This window comes from Megascapheus bottae, chromosome 15 (assembly GCF_031878675.1).
Source record: "Megascapheus bottae isolate mThoBot1 chromosome 15, mThoBot2.hap1, whole genome shotgun sequence".
NCBI lineage: Eukaryota > Metazoa > Chordata > Mammalia > Rodentia > Geomyidae > Megascapheus > Megascapheus bottae.
In genome coordinates this window covers 19,468,350-19,487,445 of record NC_143523.1, presented here as the reverse complement: position 1 = coordinate 19,487,445, position 19,096 = coordinate 19,468,350, and the positions used below count along the sequence as shown (strand labels likewise).

The following is a 19,096-nucleotide window of genomic DNA, read 5'->3' as shown; positions in this document are numbered from 1 at the left end:
CAGGCCCTGAGTTCAAAACTCCAGTACCAGCTCTACCAAAATAAAATGGGCATTCCAGCTCATTAAGGGTAATAGAAGACAAGATAGGGGTTGGAAATGAATGGAGTGTCTATTTGGAGTGTTGGGAAAGGTTTCCTGCTGGCTAAGGAGCAGGACTTGAACAAGGAAGAAAGCGGGCAGCAGGGTGTACTGTCCCTCCTAGTGCTTTAGCTCCCAGGGGAGACTGCTTCCGTCAGGACCATGCATGTAGCTGTCACCTATCCTCTGAGAACCACACGCAGGTAGAACTTACTCATCCCCCTCCTCACAGCCCACAGACTGGATCAGCTACCTCAGGATGCCCAGTAATGAAGAGGGAAAGTCATCTGAGGCTCAGGCTAGGCCTTTCCATCAGCCATCAGGGCCTGGCTTTTCTCTTCCCTTCTCTCCCTCAGAGAGGCTAGCTTCCCATCCTTCCACTGCCCGAGCTGAGAGCAGTTATTTCCTTCTTTGACAGCACAAGTACCAGGCAACAGCTTTTTTTCTCTTTCCTGAAAGGGTCACCACTCAACCAGCTTTTAACCTGCTTCTTGCTTGTGAAGGTTCAGTGATTGGGACTTGACATGTAGTCTCCAGTATACTCTATTTCCCTAAGCCTCAGCTTCCTCATCTGTAAAATGAAGCTAATAATGGTAAGCACAGAATACTTGGTTATCAGGGCTCCTCTCAATGGCTGTCCAGCCAGTGTACTGCTCAAGGGCACAGGAGAGCAGAGAGATCTCGGCTATCTCACTATCGGGATCCTCTGCCACAAAACGTTGTCATCTTGCCAAGGTACCTTATTCCCACTCGCAGGAGGGACTGGGAAAACTAGAAGCAGCCCTGGAGGTTATCATCCTCACAGCTCCAGCAAGACTGGCCCAAGCTGGTTGGACTCTGATTCTTTGGAGCACTTGACTGTCTGCATACTTCTTCAAGACAGCCCCGCAGCCTTGGACCCTGCAGGCACCTTCCCCTGCATGCTTATGGAAAGCACCTGTCTCTGCTGACATGGCTGGCTAACATCATTGCCCACAGACAGGCTCCAGTGGTTGAAAACTTCCTTCTTTGTGCTACTCTGAGATACATTCTGTCTTAATCAGTGAGTCAAACTCTGAGGCCAGATAGTGCAGGTCTTTTTCTTCTTTTCTAGTTTCTGCCTAAAGGTCACAACCATATCCTTTGTCCACTGTGCTTCTCAGCCCTGAGGTACTCACCATCGCTCCTCCATTCTCCCACCCGTGCTATCCTTTCTAGATTGTCCCTGACTTCCCTCTGGACAAATTCTACTTGGTGATGGTTGTCCGCCCACTGATGCAACCCTGCTCTTGTGGGGTGCCATGCTCACCACTAAGTCTGCTGTACCTTCTTCATCAAAGAGGATCTCCCCACCCTTTGCTCTCTATTGACCCCAAAAGGCACAGAAATGGAAAAATACAAAACCAGGTACTTCCCAGCCCACACCTTCTCAGTGGGCAATTATCTCCCCAGCTTTTGAGGTGCCCTCCTGGCCTTTGGATCAAAAGTTCACCCTAACACCCTCTTTGTTTCTCTCCTGCAAGGGCAGAGGCAACAACTTCTGGGATGATAATATCAGGTTAAGAGTTCAAGTTCTTGCTTCCTCTCCCACCGACTCCCTCCTCCCCAATGCAGATCGTGAACTTGCTGCATCTTTGAAAATTACCCAGCTACAAGACTGCACCAGAGGAAAAGCTTTTTCATCTGCTCAGGGAAAGCAGAGTGAGTAGAACTCTATTACAGTTACCCACAAGTGGAAAATCTGAGGGCAGAATGGCCTGGAGCAACAGCACACGCATGCACATGCGCACACATACACACACACACACACACACACACACACACACACACATGGAATTAGAAACAATGAAAGCCACTTAGGCACAACAGGCTGGACTCAACACAATCTATTGTTATTAAGGAGGTGGTCCAGGCTCTGGGGAACAATCCCAGCAATGCCTGCCACCCCCTTTTCTACTGAGAATCTGGGCAGGTGACTGGCTGGCAGTCTTCTGGAGGTAAAACTGGTTTGTAAAAGGCTAGAGCCATGGTCACATGGAAAGAGAAACAAGAACACACACACACACACACACACACACAGCAACCCACAAGGGATTCAGACGCTACCACTGGTCTTCCACTTCCTCATACTAGGCAGAGGGGCAAGAGGCTAAATAACACCCTCCACACTTGCACCAAAATCAAGTATTTCCTTCTCCTGCTAGCTTGGCTGGCTAATTCGGATGCAGTTTGGATGAGGAATTTGGCCGGGGGCTTCTGCCCTCCTGAGCTGGCTGCCAGGACGCCTCGGGCACACGTCCGGCCGGAGAACCGAGTCAGAAGTCGGTGGTGGGGACGCTCTGTGCGGCTCCGCGTGGGGTCTGCTCCGCCAACAGTCTTGAGAGAGGAAGTGTCGGGGGCTTCCTCCGGGCCCCGCGGCGACAACCCCGTCACCCGAGAAGTCCCAGTCCCGACTTTCAGGGGGGGCCCCCGCAGGGGCGGCCGGGGGAGGAGGAGGAACCCGGCTGAGGCATCCTCGGGCTCCCTGCGACCTCGCGCACCAGCTCCGGCGTGGAGCCCGCGCGCATCGCGGGGCGCAGGGGGCCGCGTGGAGAAACAGAGAGACGCCCTGCGCCCGCGCGCACGTGAGAGGAACCCCCGCAGCCAGCCTCCCGCACCGCGGCCAGCCACCCCCGATCGCGCCCTTCTTCCCGCCCGCAGGGGACCCGCGCGGCCGGCCGGGCACGCCCGCAGCACTCACCGGACGCCCCGCCTCGGAGGCGGAGAACGCGCGCGCGCGCGGGTCGGGGGTCCCGGGCGCCGTGGGTGGCGGGAGTCTGCCCGGGACCGGCGTGGGACGATGAGCGGGACGGAGGCCGGATCGCGTCTCCGGGCCGCCGGCCGCCGTCTACCGAGCCCCGCAGTTACTCATTTCCTGGATGTCACGGAAACTTTTCGTCCATAGAAGAACAAAACACCCGCCTCTCCTGGCGGCCGAGCCGGGGCCTCTTAAGGGCGACCGTGCTGGTGGGCGGAGCCGGCCCGGGGTCTGCGGTGGAGACCCGTCCCTGGGTCCCCACCCCGGAAACGGCGGAGGGGACGGCACCACGTGTGGACTACTTGGCGGGGAGCGACGGGTCCTGCGGGGGGACGGTGGGGAGGGTGGGCGTGGAGGCGGGGTGGACGCCCTTAAAAGGCAGGCTGGGCGGCGGGGCGGAAGGGGTTAAGTCAGTGCCAGCGCTGGGATTCCCGGGGAAAGTTAAACTGAGAAACAGGGATTTCTACCCGTCGTCCCCCTTCTCCCTGAGCGGCCGGGTGCCGGCAGGCTCCTACCTTAACTTTTTAAAAAAATCACATTTTTATTGTTTTCTATGCCTGTACTGGGGGCTTGAACTCAAGGCCTGAGAGCTGGCCCTGGGCGTTTTCTGGGGTAACCCTCTCTACCATCTGAGCCCCAGCTCCCCTGCCAGCTGTTCTGGTGGTTAGCTGGAGATGAGAGTCTCAGATCTCAGCCTCCTGAGTGGTGGTGATGACACGCCTGAGTCACTGGCAGGCAGGCAATGCTCTCCTTTGCAAAGCCGGGTTAAAGTCCTGAGCAGTATTGCTACTCTTATTTACTTATTTATTGGCTTATCTCAGACACGGAGGACGGTGTCTATTTTAGATGGCCAGTTATGTGGCTCCAGGATAAATATTTCTCTAGCACATAGGACTCTCTGTGTTCAATTCCCCAGCACTGCTAAAACAAAATGACCAAACAACAAACAAAATCTTTAAATAGTTTGTGGTAGTTTGGATGGAGTTTTCATGACAAAGAACACATGACCGTCTTTAGTTGCTTTTTAAGTTTTTGTGTGTGTGTGTGTGTGTGTGTGTGTGTGTGTGTGTGTGTGTGTGTGTGTGTGTGTGTCAGTCCTGGGGCTTGAACTCAGGAAGCATGTTTTACCACTTGAGCCATAGCACCAAAACTGGCTTTTTTTTTTTTTTCTGTATGTGGTACGGAGGAATAGAACCCCAGGTCTTCATGCATGCTAGGTAAGCACTCTACCACTAGGTCACACTCCCAGCCCTGCTTTTCCAGTTTTAAAACTTCACTGTATGCCTAGGAGAGCAAGTTACTGTGAAAATATTTTTGGTGTAAAATCATCCCAGAATATATACATATCCCAGCCTAAGAATTTTTGTTTGTTGCTGTTGACATTTTATCTCTGTTGTACATTTTCCAAGTTAGGAAATCTCAAAATGGTGCTTAAAATGAAAGAAGCTCAAAACTGTGCACTGGTTTTGTAAAGTTTAGGTAAAATAATTCTTTTACAAATCATCATTAAAAATTTTCCTGCCATCACATATAAAATTAACCTGCAAAAGTCAGTAGCCTTCTTGTACGCCAACAATACACAAACAGAAGATCAAATCAAGAAAATGATCCGCCCCCCCTTTTTTTTTTTTGTAATTTAGTGGAGATAAGAGACTTATTGGCTTTCCTGCCCCAGGTAGCTTTGAACCATGATCCTCAAATTTCAGACTCTTGAGTAGCTGGGATTACAGGCACAAGCCATGAGCATCTCGCTGCATCAGCAGTTTCTAACCAGCTATGGTGTTTATTTGCATAAAGGACATTTATTACATTGTCTTTGTTGTTGTTTTAAACCTGACAAGTTTGCTGTCCAGGTCTGCAAGTCTCTCTCCGGGATTCCTGTCTGCATTCTAGATTTGGTTCACCATCTTAACCTGGCACATGAACCATTTACTGAGCTGGCCTCTTAAAATCTTCCCCACCCTGTATCTTGCTCATGACAACCCCAGCTCCTTGCAGTTCTAGGAACTTACACTTCTCAGAATGTGGGATGTTATTTGCTGAGTTTCTCCCTGTAGATATTCTCATGTACTTTATCTTCTGATTGCAGCTTCTACCCCTGTCTTCCCTTAACCTGTCACCTCATGGGCACACACATAATTTGTGCCTAATTGTGTGTTCAGTCTTCAGATCTCAGTACAGGCAATCATTCTGCTGGGAAGGTTTCCTGGAAACTCTGTGCCTGAGTTGGACACTCTCTGTTGTGCAGTTTCAATATTGCATCAGACTTCCTCTAAAAAGTGTTGTTGAAAGTGTGAGCTGAGTGAGGTGTCTCACGCCTGTAATCCCAGCTACTCAGGAGGCTGAGATCTGAGGATCTCGGTTCAAAGCCAGTACGGGCACTAAAGTCCGTGAGACTCTTATCTCCAATGAACCACCAGAAAACCGGAAATGGCACTGTAGCTCAAGGGGTAGGGCAGTAGTCTTTGAGCTGATGAGCTCAGGGACAGTGTCCAGGCCCAGAGTTCAAGTCCCACAAGGGACAAAAAAGAAAGAAAAAGTGTGCATTTGACAGCCCAAGCAGACAGTTAACAAGGCCCCATTTTAACCAATAGGTGGGTGTGATTGTGCATGCCTATCATTCCTGCTAGAAGTGGGGAGTAAATAGAAGGCTCACCATCCAAAGGGGCCCTGGGCATGTTCTCCCATTTGGGTGAACTTACTCCCCCAAATGAACGAAAGATAAGAGCTGAGGCCATAGCTCAAAGGGTATAGCACCTGTCTAGAAAGTGTGAGACCCTAAACTCAAACTCTAATACTGCCCATGAAAGGAGGAAAGAAAGAAATGTCATCATTGTACTTACAAGTCCTGTGTCAGAAAATCTTAAAATAGAGCCCCAGTAACACATCAAAAGAACATCACAGCACAAACAGGTCTGCAAAGGAAAACTTAGTTGGCAGGAAGTCATTAGACACAATGCAGCATCCAGATATATCATGAGGAAACTCTTGTATACCACGAGGAAAACAAGGTGACCTACTGCAGCTCATCAAGTCCATGCCATGTTTACCAGGAGACTAGAAAACTTTGGCTGCAAAGTTGGTGCAAGTTAATGCCCTCTTTCAACTATAATTTTAAAAAAGGCAACCCCAAATTTCATCTGTTTGTATATTTGTTTATCATTTTTTGAAACAAAGTCTCACTATGTAACCCAGGCTAGCCTAGAATTTAAGATCCTCAGTCTCCAGAGTGCTAAGACTACAGATAGGTACTTTTGTGCTAGGCTTTATTAGTTAGGAATATTTTTGGCTGCAATAACAGAATACATAATAATTTGGTAAATGTCTAAGACTATAAAATGTCTAAATAAATACGTAACAGGTAACAAGGCTGTGTAGAAGTAGCTGTGGTTTGGTGCTTGGATCATTTCAAGGATGATTAAATATTATGTACATTTATTGCTTAATAGGTCTAGCAAAATTGCTCTCCAAAGAGGCTTCACTAATTTAATTCCCTCTGATGTAGTAACAGATTGCATGCTCTCCTACAGGTTTGCCAGCATTGATTTGTTTTCTGCCAAACCCTTGCTCCCTTCCTCCCTCCCTTCCTTCTCTTCCTTTTCTTCCTCTTTCTTCTCTTTCTTTTCTTCCTCTCCCTCCTACTCCTACTCTTACTCTTCCTACTCCTCCGTCTTTTTCTCTTCTCTTTCTTCTTTGAGAGAGTCTTGATATATAGATTAGTCTGGCCTCAAAGTCACGAGCCTCCTGCCCCAGCCCCCCATCTGGCTTGTACTGCATATTTTCTAATTAATTTGCCCTTTTTATTCCCTAGGTGGAAAAAGATCTTATTGCCTTGAGGTATATTTAGTTGTATTGCTTTATGAGTGATGCTGAACAGAATATTATTATTATTTCATGGGGCTTGAACTCTGGGCCTGAGCATTTCAGTTCAAGGCTAGTATTCCACCACTTGGAGCATCAGCACCACTTCCAGTTTTCTGGAGATAAGTGTCTCACAGACTTTCCTGCCAGGGCTGGCTTTGAACCGTGATCCTCTCATCTTAGTCTCCTGAGTAGCTAGGATTACAGGCATGAGCCACTAGAACCTGGCCATAACGTTATTATGGGTCATTTACATCTTTATTTGTGAGAAATCATTCCCAATTTGCTTGTTTTTTTTTCTCTTGTTGTTGTTGTTGTTGGTGGTGGTGTGTGTGTGTTTATGTAAAAACAAATGGAAATCTTTCTATGACTATTAGTGCTAGATGAAGTTTCAAATTCCATAGTGAAAGGCGACTTATGACAAATCCTGGACAAATGTAGAACATCACATTTCATAGTCAGGAATACTGGAAAAAAATTGTTTTAATGTATACCCAGGGGGACAGAGTTCGTGCTCACCCCCAGCTGTAGTGAGCCCAAACTATGGACTCAAATGCTTGACAGTAGAAGAGACGGAGAGCAGAACTAGTTATCAAGGGTCTGATGGAGGGAGAAAGGCCAGTTGCCTTGATTTGGCTAATCTCAATGTCTCTTCCTGGAATTTGGACAGATAACAGCAAGTTCGTTTACAGGATGTTTCTGGAACAGGCTGCTTTGCTGAGACCCGAAAGGTGTTACTTGAATAAGATGGATGATTCATATTTGGCTGCTTCTTTGCTGGAGGTCAATGCAATCTGCAACAGTCTCCTAGGAACGTTGGGAACCTGCACGGGCCACTAGAGACTGCTGGCTGAGGGTCAGGCAGCCCAGATAGCACAGAGCACATTCTCCACATTGCTGGCTAGAGGAAAAATAACCGCAGTGAATACTTGGACTGTGGGCCAGGTGTTATTACTCCACACATCTTGCACATAGTAACTCATTTATGTCTTGTATCGGCCCTGAGTAGGGATATTATTAGATCCCATTTAACAGCAGAAGGCTTATTAGAGAGGCCAAATAATTTGTGTAAGGTTACAACTCATAAGTGGGAAATGCAGGATTTGAACCAGGCTTTTTGGGTCCAGAATCTCACCCTGATCTACTACACTGGGTCTTGTTCAAAAACACACTACAATGAATCATTTCCCTTCAAATGTTCAACTGTTCCGAGATCCCCAAGAATGAGGATCCAATAAACAAAGCTTTTTTTAAAAAATCAAATTAAAAGTATACCTTTTCCCCATAACCCAATAGGCTTCATAGTTCCTTAAAAATGTTTGCTACAATCTGTTTTCCTTCCTGCCTTCCTGCCTTCCTTCTTCCTTCTTTCTCTCGCTCCCTCTTTTTCATGTTGCTGAGGATTGAATATAGGCTTTCAGCTCTCATCTCTGTTAAAAAGCTGTCCTAGTTCACTGGTTAATTGTTGCACTGGTTAATTGTCGCATCTACATATGACACTCCAAGTGGGAAAGAACTATTTCTATCAAGCATATCTGTGGTGAACAGGCAACCATAGCTCTCTCTGTAGTTCATAGCTAAAGACAGGACATTGCATTTTTAAATAAATCACTCAGTGGTAATGCTAGGAAACCTTCATTCCTTTATTCATTCATCCATTCATCCATTTAAATATTTCACCTTCTACTCAATGCCAGACACTGGGCTAAATCAAGAATTGGCAAACTGGTAGGGACAACCCAGAGTACCACCTGTTTCTGTAAATAGTTTCATTGGCTTACAGCTGTGCCCATTCATTTAGGTGTCATCTATGATTGCCTTGTGCTATTAACGGTGGAACTGAGTAGCTGCTACAGAGACCACGTGGCCATCTAGTCAGCAATTTTTCCATTAGTTTGTCCACCATGTATGCATCCCTGTGGGCTAGAAAAAAGTTCATAGTTCATTTTACTCACAATGAGAATGAACAGAGAAATGTATTTTCTTGCAATCCTTCTGTTTGAGCCCTGGAGTGTGCTTGGATATGGCTTAATCACCTTAAGAATCTTAAGCCAATGCTGTCACTGGTGGCATTGCAAGTGATTCTAACTACTCAGGAAGCTGAGATGTGAAGATCTGAGTTGGAAGCCAGCCCAGGCAGGACAGTCTATGAGAATCTCCAAATAACAACCTAAAAACAGGAAATGGAACTAACTCAAAATGGTAGGATGCTAGCTAGCCTTAAGCACAAAAGCTCAGGGACAATGCCTAAGCCCTGAGTTTAAGTTCTATAACAAAAAATAAAACAAACAACAGATAAACGTAAGCAAAACCCTGAAGCCATAGCTGAGCACAATAGCTCATACCCATAGTTCTAGTCCAGAGGTAGAAATCAGGAGAATCAAGGTTTGACTCCAACCTAGGCCAAAAGATCACAGGTCCCCATCTCAATCGGTAGTAAATTGAATGTGGTAGCAAGTAGCTCTCCCTTCAGCTACACCAGAAACTGAAGTAGGAGGATTGTTTTGTTCAGGCCAGACCTAGCTCAGGCAAAAGGCAAGAATCTTATCTCAAAAGAAATCAAAGCAAACAGGGCTGGGGGGGGGGGTATGACTCAAGAGTTAGGAACATTTGCCTAGCAAGCTCTTGACCCTGAACTCAAATGCCAGTACCAATAAAAGAAGAGAAATGGAATCTTAAGATGGGCATAGGAATGCACACGTGTAACCCAGCAGTGGGGAGGCTGAGGCAGGAGGATTGTGAGTTTAAAGCCAGTGATATACCCTGTCTTGAAACAAATCAAAACCTTAAATACATATATCCCAATAATATTCAAGTTCCCTTAGCCATTATTTCGCAGGAATAAGTTGTCTGTGTAAGTACGTAAACTATTTGTATTTCTTATTTATTCATCAAAATTTCTATTTTGACTATCTCTCGTGTATAGGTATTGATCAGCACCACAGATAAATGTTCAACTGTTTGGGAAACATGGAAATAATCTCACTACTTGAAGACAGAATATTGACAGAGAGATGCTATTCCTTACCTGCCCTGCCCTCCAAGTCAAGAGACTCACTATATCGACCAAGCTGTTCTTGAACACAAATCCTCCTGTCTCAGCCTCCCAGGGGTAAGATTACAGAGGCATACCACCATGTTTGGTTCAAGCTGACTCTTGAAAGAGTTAACTGGATAAGGAAGGAGATTTAGAGACCAGGAAATACAATGCCTGGCGATGTTTAAATACAGTGCTTTCTATTTACCATAGCAAAGATTTGGAACCAACCTAGATGCCCCTCCATAGATGATTGGATCAAGAAGATGTGGTACTTAGACACAATGGAATTCTGTGCTTCCATCAGAAAGAATGACATTGCCCCATTTGTAAGGAAATGGAAAGACTTGGAAAAAATCATATTAAGTGAAGTAAGTCAGACCCAAAAGAACATAGGTTCAATGGTTTCCCTCATTTGTAATAACTAGTACACATCTAGGACTCTCCTAGCAGAGGATCACAATAGCTCAAAACTTAGGTACATAAGGTCATATAGGGTAAGACTAAATTAAAGGATCTCTAGGATATGGAAACGAGCTTTATCTTGTGGGATTGCTCTTAATGTACTATGTTACTTCTCTTCTCCTTTGTTACCCTTTGGCTAATCTCATGTTACTGTAACTGACTTTGTTACCTGTTATATTATATAAATGTTTATTTGAAATAGGAAAGGGAAGGGGGAAACAAGATGATTGGGAGGGGATGAGGGAGAGAAATAGGGCAGAAACATGAGAAGGGGTATCAATATGTGAGAAGTAATGACCTATTATCTGGTGAATGTAACTGTAACCCCTCTATACATTACCCTGACAATAAAACACTTTAAGAAATATAGTGCTTTCACAAGCTAGTGGGAATAAGTATTGGCCAGTCATCCAAATTCTTTCTGCTTTCGAATGTTTACTCACTTATTTACTTATAGTGGGAATGGATTATGTGTGTCATGTAGCTGGTTGGTCTTGTACAAGTCCTTTCCAGGCCTGTAAGGCAGTCTTAGAAGCTGGGTGTGGTGGCTCATGCCTGTAATCCTAGCTACTCAGGAGGCTGAGATCTGAGGATTGTGGTTCAAAGCCAGCCTGGGCGCTAAAGTCCAATTAATCACTAGAAAACAGGACATGGGGTTGCAGCTTCAGCTCAGCCTTGAGCTGAAGAGCTCAGGGATACCACCCAGGCCCAGAATTCAAGCCCCATGAATCCCCCCACCACACACACACACACACACACACACACACACACACACAAAGAACTACAATCTTAGTCTCTTGGGCAAGAAGCAGGGATTGACTGAGAACACCTAACCAGTCACTCTAGATGCAGCGGTGGTACTCACTGGACAATTATGTTGAAAATGAACTACACAACTTGTGGGTGGGGACGGGAGGGAAAAACTGGGAGAGAATGAGGGAAGGAGTGACATTGTCCACAAAGAAAGGTACTCTTCACCTGACTTATGTAACTGCAACCCCTTTGTATATCAGCTTTATAATAATACAAAAATTAAGAAAAAGTAAAGGTCATGGAGATTAGGACACTAAGTTAGGGCACTACTGACTCCTCCTGGTAAAAATAATTGCCCTTAGTTAGCCTCTCTCTCCACACTGTCTCCCACCTGATTTCCCCGTCTTCCTAATAAATCTCCTTGAACCTCTGCCTCCTGCAGTATCAAAAGGAGAATTTGTCTGGGGACCCTTTGGGAACCGATGTCAAATACTCAATAAATGTTCTGTGAAGTTAGGTCTGCTGCAGGCCGGAAAGGAAGGAGATTAAAGGAATAAAATATGCCCAGCATAGTTTTGGAGAGCACCAGCCAGCTGGGACTCTGTCATCTAATGTGACCACAGGGTCAGCTGATAAATGATAACAATTTTCAGTAACACGCGGGCTTTTCATCTTCCCTACAGCCTAGAGGAGAAATGTTAGACATGAGGACTGGAGTGGTTCTTACCCTGTCATCGGGGCCCCCAAATGTAGCTTTAGATTCCATGGAAAGTAAATCTGTGGTATTGTAAAAATGCCAGTGCTATCGGGTCCTGTGTTGGTCAGGCTTTTTATGGAGGGAACAGTATATATATATATGAAATAAAAACTCACTTTAGCTGAAACAAGGGGATTTTGTTAGGGGAATAACAGTGTCTTTTGTTTATTGTGCTGATACTAGAGCTTGAACTCAGGATCAGGGCCTTCACTATTTCACTCAAGGCTGAGGCTCTACTATCTGAGTCACAGCTCCACTTCTAGATTTTGGGGGTTAATTAGAGATAAGAGTCTCAAGGACTTCTCTCTGACTAGTCTGGCTTTGAATCTGGACCTTCAGATTTCAGCCTCCTGAGTAGCTAGGATCACAGATGTGAGCCACCAGTTCCAGGCAGGGGAATAACAGCATTTAGCAGAGTCCAAAAGAGCAGATATTGCTGGGTTTCTCCCAGACCTGTTACCTATATCTAAATCGACATCCCAACCAAAGACATTGGCTATCAGTCCCTCTTTCATTTCCCTCCACTTCTTTTGGGTCTGTGCCTTTTTTCCCCCCTTTTCATTCATTTAGATTTCTTCTTTCTTCTCCGCAGCCAGCATCTCCACATTTACTGGCTTTGCTGACTATTTTTGGTCTTAGATATAAATTCTCAGAAAGAGCTGATAGAATTGGTCCCATGTGGCTAGGTCTTCACATCTAGTGGAAAATTAAGAAATTAAGGAGGCCAAAGGGCCCAGATTTCATAGGAAAACTTACAACATCCTGCTGGTCTAAAAGTGGGGGATAAATGAAGATCATATTTAGCTTTTCTCTTCACAGTATGCAACATGGTAGGTGTTCAGGAAATAAAGCAATTGGGTATATTGAGAAATGCGATTACTGGTGACACTTCCACTTGTGTAAGTTGGGGCCAGACACAAGTTTTTGTGGGTGTGCTGCTCCTGGAGACTTTGACAGGTGAGGACTTCTGGTAGTATAATGCCACCTAGTGCTTCTTGTAATTGCAACAACACAAGGGAGAAGAGGTGTGAGTAGTTTCCAGTAGACTGGGGAATTGGAAATCAGACATTTTTGTTTCAACATCATAAATTGATTTGTCCAACCACCCACCCTTTCATGCAGTTTTCTACTCATGTTGATGTCTAATAGCATATCATTTTTATGAGTTGAACATGTCACGTGGGTTTTTACCTCTTGGCAGGTTCCCTGAGTGTCTCTGTTGGGGTCTTGGTTTTTCTGGGCTGTCAACATAGCATATGCTTGATTACATAGGATGAATTGTGGCAATCTTTTTTAAATGTCGTATTGTAGATGTAACAGCCAGAGACTACCTTATTCACTATTCTTCATCAACTTAAAAAGGTAAAACAGGATAGATTAGTGAACTGATTGTGAAAGGTAAGATAAAGCTCATAAAACTTGCTGATAATGACGCTGGGGTCCAGAAAGACTGAGTTATATTGAATAAGCATCTAAAGCAAATAAGTAAGGTGAAAAAAGACAAAGAGCTACAGTATCACAATTAAAGATTATTGTTCCATAGAGAACATAAAGACAGAATTTCTAGTCTCTGGCAATGGTTCTAGTCTTTGAAAATGGATGAATGTCCAGATTTTACAAAGGCGTCTTGCAAGTCAAAAAGAAAATGGGCAGATAAGGAGGCAAGGGTTAAGAGTTAGGCAGTTCACAGAAGGCTTATGGACATGGGAACAGATGCTCAGTTTCTCTAGTGAGAAAGGGAAAATGAAAGCAAAGATGTGCACATGCTATTGCCAGCTAGCGGACAGATATTAGAAAACTGACTAATTAAATGAATGAGACATTATGAAACACAATAGTATCTAATTCTTGTAGGAGTGTTTATGAATCAATAAGCCGTTCCATACTGGCAAGGCAGGGTCTCAGGACATTATGCCTGGTGCTACAACATAGCCTAAAGCAGCAGTTCTGGTTCAGTCTAACTAAACTTGGTGTGGTTAAAGGTATCCTCCAGGATACCAGGTACCTTTTATTGCCAGAGATCTGTGTCTACCTCTAGGAAGATGAATTTGACACTGTCTGTATAGTCACGTCCTTTGGATTCTGGAACAGAGCTTTTGTCTGTGTAGGTAGGGCTGGGGAGAGGATATATCTTTTATTTTTATTTTTTTTTGGCCAGTCCTGGACCTTGAGCTCAGGGCCTGAGCACTGTCCTTGGGCTTTCTCAAGGCTAGAACTCTGCCACTTGAGCCTCAGCACCACTTCTGGCTTTTCTTTTTTTCTATGTATGTGGTACTGGGGAATCAAACCCAGGTCTTCGTGCATACTAGGTAAGTACTCTACCAGTAGGCCAAACTCCAGGGGAGAGGGTATATCCTATCCAGCAGATCAAAGAGGAAAGGCTGCTTTTTTGGGCCCGCTAGGCCCCGCCCCCTTAGAGGATTTTTTTTTTCCCACATAGACACATCTTGCATCCCCATATGTGATGGCTCCAACTATTCCCAGGACTTCTCAGTCTTACTTCGAGGGTGACATTTCTGAAGGACTGACAAACAGGGTCAATACCACGGACCATACAACTCTTGGCTGTTGTTTGTGGTACTGGAGGGTTGGAGACAACCTTGTTATGTTACACTTGGAGAAGGGAAGTACAGTGTAGAGGGTGTCTCATCTGAAATGCTGTGCAGGGAGTTCGAGGCCAGCCTGGGTTACAGAGTGAAACTCCGCGTCAGCCCTCTTCTTCCCAAGTTCTTTGCAGTGAACTTGGGTTTACCACATTACCTGCAGCAAAGACAGATCCTTGAAAACAATGTTGAGTGAAAAAAGCTGAAAATAATAATCCCGACAGTCCAATACCATTATCAATTGAGAAAAAAGAAAAAGCAACCCATGGATTTAATACTTACTACACGTTTTCCAGAAATAGCTATCCAAGCACGGTAGCATGAATGCCTATGTAGATGATGCTAAAGGGTAGGGATAGGAATGGTGATTAAAAAGGAAAACAGTGAGGGGAAAAAAAGGAAAGCAGAGACCACAGTGAGTTCTCACACATTTCAGGATCCAGCAGCAGTCTTCCCCCCCTCCACTTTCCCTCTCCCTTCTCCTCCCCTAGGCGAGGCCACGCCCCCGACTTACCTGTCCCCACCCACTTGTAATAGATTTGCATATCTCTCTGAGGCTCACCACCCAAGTGCCAATCACGGAGGAGGCCCCGCCCCTTTGGAACGTAGGCTCGCGTCCATGGGGGGGGGCGTGGCGGTTGCCAGGCGACGGAGGACGCGCGGAGCCCGGGGGTTCCGGGCCCCTGGCGGGCGATGTAGATAAGGTGTCGCCGTTTTAGACACTGGGGGCAGGGCGCAGCACCTTCTCTTGACTCCGTCCCAGTTTCTGCGAGCTCCACAGCAGCCTCTGAGGCTGCCCCCACAGAGCGTCAGGATGCCCGAGGTCAGGAGTCAGCCCCCCTCTGTCATCTTTCGCATCTCCCCTTCCCTGTCATCCCTCTCCTGCTGGAGGCTCTCCCCTGTCTCATCCACGGACTGTGATACTCCCCCCACGATTGTCCTCTTCCCACCTGCACTCTCCCTTCGCCAGCCCTTCCTCCTCGGGATCAGGCCCCATCCACCTCCGCCCTGGTGTCAAGGGTTCCCAGACCCATAGGTAACATGCACCCACCCCGACCGTTTGAGCCAGGAGGGGACTGGTGCCACCCAGAGATGCCTGAAGATGCTCAACGTCGCCCCTGCATACTGCCTGCTCCTTTGTCACACTGTGATTCCCTATTGGATGATCGCCGGCGGCCACACATCTGCACTAAAGGCCATTTAGCCCATCTACACTGCCCTCTGAGGCCTTTGACCCTTGGGTTCACATCCTGTAGCTTCTAGCCACTCCCCTACATTGCAGCGCACCCATCTGCAGCCTCACCACGTTCCTTCAGTGGAAATCTGTCCCCTCATTTACAACCTCAGCGTCCCCAAGACCTTGCCATTCACAGTTTCCATCTAGGCTATCCCACATTCTCCATCGTCTTGTCAGGGTCCTCTCCATCCTCACCTACTCAGTAGTGACAATGCCCAGCCCATGAGCCATATGAGTTTCATGAAATCCTTTAGTACATTCTAGCACAGTACATACAGCATCTTCCTGCTTCTTAGAGGCTGCCCTGCCCGTCTGGATAATTTCGTATGGCCCTCCAGTGATGTTATAAATATGCAAATGGATCTTGGCAGAGGAAAAAAAAATGCTTACTCACTCCAGCAAAAGTTCCATCCAGGGCCAGCTATTTGCATTGCCAGGTCCAGTAGGAAACAGAAATCTTTCTCAAAAATCATTAAGAACTTTGATATGAACCAAGAGTGGGCATTTCTGAGCCCTGGAGAATAGTCTGTAGGTCCAAGCAGCCAGCTTTGGTCCCAGAGTTTCTTAGCACCACCAGACTCCACCCCTATCGTATCCCTGTCTCCACTACTCAATTTACATTCCCTTATCGACCCATCCTAGAGGACTATCACCACTTCCTGTGGTCGTGCTGTCCTTCCTTGTCACTCCCCCCTTGCTCCCTGGGTACTGCCACTACGTTTCTCTTCTGCTTAAAAGTCTTGAGTAGTTCTTTGTGGTCTTCAGAATAATGCAACCTCACTCTTTAGAATGCTGATCTCTGCCTCTAGTTTGTCCCTAATACACTAGTTAGTTTCCTCCCTGTATACCTTTTATACACTGGCCAATTTGAAAACCTGTTTGGCTCTGACTGCTTAAAACACTAATACTCACCCAGGCTGCCCTTTCCTCCACTTCCACTGGTGAGAAATCCTTTCTCCCTTCTAGACCTGCTCAAATGCCACCTTTTTTTTTTTTTTATGATATACTACGTTGCTTTCTTGCTGCTTGGAGCAATTCTCTCTTCTTATAGAGTATTGAATCTATTTTTTTTTTTGCCAGTCCTGGGGCTTGAACTCAGGTCCTGAGCACTGTCCTTGGGCTTTCTCAGGCTAGGGCTCTACCACTTCAGCCACAGTACCACTTCTGGCGTTTTCTATGTATGTGGTACTGAGGAATTGAACCTGGGTCTTTGTGTATGCTAGGCAAACACTCTACTACTAGGATAAACTCCCGGCCCCGTTTTGAATCTCTTTTATGTCTAGGACTAAACTTTATTTTTCCATCATCTGCATGACGTACTCCATCAAGTGACCAAAATACATATTGCTTGTGGGTGGGCTCTTTCTTACTTACTTTGGTACTCATGTAGGAGATCTCAGTAGAATTACTTACAGCAGGTATTCAACAAACATTTGCTCAATAACTGAAGAAATATACTAACCAAACCTCTATCATTATTATTATTATTATTATTAGTCTGCTCCTATTACAAAATAGGTGCTCATTTTCTAGGGTAATCATAACTAAGTACCACAAATTAGTCCGATATGGTGGTACGGGTTTTTCCTAACTACTCCAAAAGCAGAGGTGGTACGATTGAGATCCAAGGTTGGCTGGGCAAAACCAGCAAAGGACAGAGGTCATAGCTGAAGTGGTAGAGTGCTTGCAAGTGTGAGGCCTTGATTTCAAAACCCCAGTACTACCAGGCCAAAGCAAACCAAACCTAACAAGACAGGCAAATAAACAAATGACAACGTATCACACACTCAGGCTGCCTAAAACAGAAATGTTCTTGTCTCTCAGTTATCAAGGGTTGAAGTCTAAAGTCCAGATGTTGGCAGAACAATTCTCTCTTTCAGAACCAGAATATAAACCATCCCTGCCTCTTCCTTGGTTCGGGCAAGGAGCCTTTACTTTTCCTGGATGCAACTCCAACAGTTCAGTTCATCCTCATGTCCTCACAGATGTTTTTCCACATCTGTTTGTTATGAGGTTCTTCTTTTTCCTTCTAGTTAAGGACACTACCCATATTGGTAGGGCTTTTTTCACTCCAGCATGACCTCATTTAAATTAATTATGTTGTTGATACACTCACATAAAATATGTGTCACAAATGCTTCAGGGATGAAAAGGGAAGTTTCCAACATATATCTATTTTTTCCCTGCTTGCCAGTGGCCTTTCCTTGTCTGTGTGAAGCCCTTTCATTCAAGAGAGGCAGCAGAGATAGCAGACAGCAACTGAGAGATTGTTGTCAAGTCCACCCACTCCCATCCTTGCTCTTTTACACAGGACAAGAGTGAAAAACTGGTGCTGGAAGAAACTGCATTTGAGGAAATTGAAAGAGATTTCCAGGAGGTTCTTGGAGAACTTTCAGGAGACAAAAGTCTGGAAAAATTCAGAGTTGAATATGAGAAGCTTCATGCTGTCATGAAAAAGTCTTATGACAATGAAAAGCGTTTGATGGCCAAGTGCAGAGAGCTGAATGCAGAGATTGTGGTGAATTCTGCAAAGGTTGCCACAGCTCTGAAGCTCTCTCAGGATGACCAGACAACCATCGCGTCCCTGAAAAAGGTCAGTGATCCAGAAGTAGATGATCTTGAATCTCAGATGCCATTCTTTCATTATATTGGCAGCTCCTGGCTGGTAGTGAGTGAACAAAAAAATGAACATGATCGATATATTCATTAAGCCAGGTATATGTTCGTTTTCAAAGAAAACAGGTAGCTCTGATGAAGTTTACTATGCAGGAAATAACAGAGAACCTTAGTGACTTGGTTTCTGGTTAGTAGTGGGTTAGCCAAAGAGACTCAGACAAGTAAACGTGGTATTAGGAATCTCGGTATCGTTTGATGCAAGGTAAGTAATTATATATATACATTAGCTTGTTAAAGATATTCTAATGTTTCTATGTTTAATAATTTCAGTGACCTTTCTTCCTATTCCTCTTATATTTCTTCCTGCTCTTCTAAAACCCTCTACTAGGAGAAACAAGGATTCAGTCAGGAGGAATATTAAAGAAATACAGTTTTACATTATATATTTATTTTGTTCTTTAAAAAAATTTAGCTGGGCACTGTTGGCTCACATCTGTAATCCTAGCTACTGAAGATGCTGACATCTGAGGACTGTGATTTGAAGCCAGCCCAAACAGGAAAATATGTGAGACTCTTAGCTCCAATTAATCACCAGAAAATCAGAAGTGGAATTGTAGTTCAAAGTGGTAGAACACTAGTCTTGATCTCAGGTACAGTGACTAGGCCCTGAGTTCAAGCCCCAGAACTGGAAAAAAAAAGAAAAAAAGTCATTAAGCAATTGGTAAGGGAGTTTCAATTAACATCACAGTATATTTTTTTCTTCCAAGAGTGTTATATTGTTTTGGAGACAAAACATAAATATTTGTTTTTGATCTCAGGGTGATGAGAGATCAAGATATATTAATTTATAATTCAAAACTCTAGCTATGAAAAATAATTTACAAAACACTTTAGGCAATTTCTTGGCTATCGT

At 45.2% G+C, this 19,096-nt stretch overlaps 1 protein-coding gene across 1 annotated transcript in view; it reads left to right on the top strand.

Moving 5' to 3' along the window:
• Nucleotides 1–14,986: 14,986 nt before the first annotated feature.
• The window catches only part of Cfap58 (cilia and flagella associated protein 58), a 90,336-nt gene continuing 86,226 nt past the window's right edge, over nucleotides 14,987–19,096 (top strand). Inside the window, exons 1-2 of the mRNA XM_090345934.1 lie at nucleotides 14,987–15,153; nucleotides 17,879–18,160. Coding sequence (XP_090202060.1) covers nucleotides 15,145–15,153; nucleotides 17,879–18,160 — 291 coding nt within the window. The 5' untranslated portion in view covers nucleotides 14,987–15,144. The remainder of the gene's footprint in view (nucleotides 15,154–17,878; nucleotides 18,161–19,096) is intronic.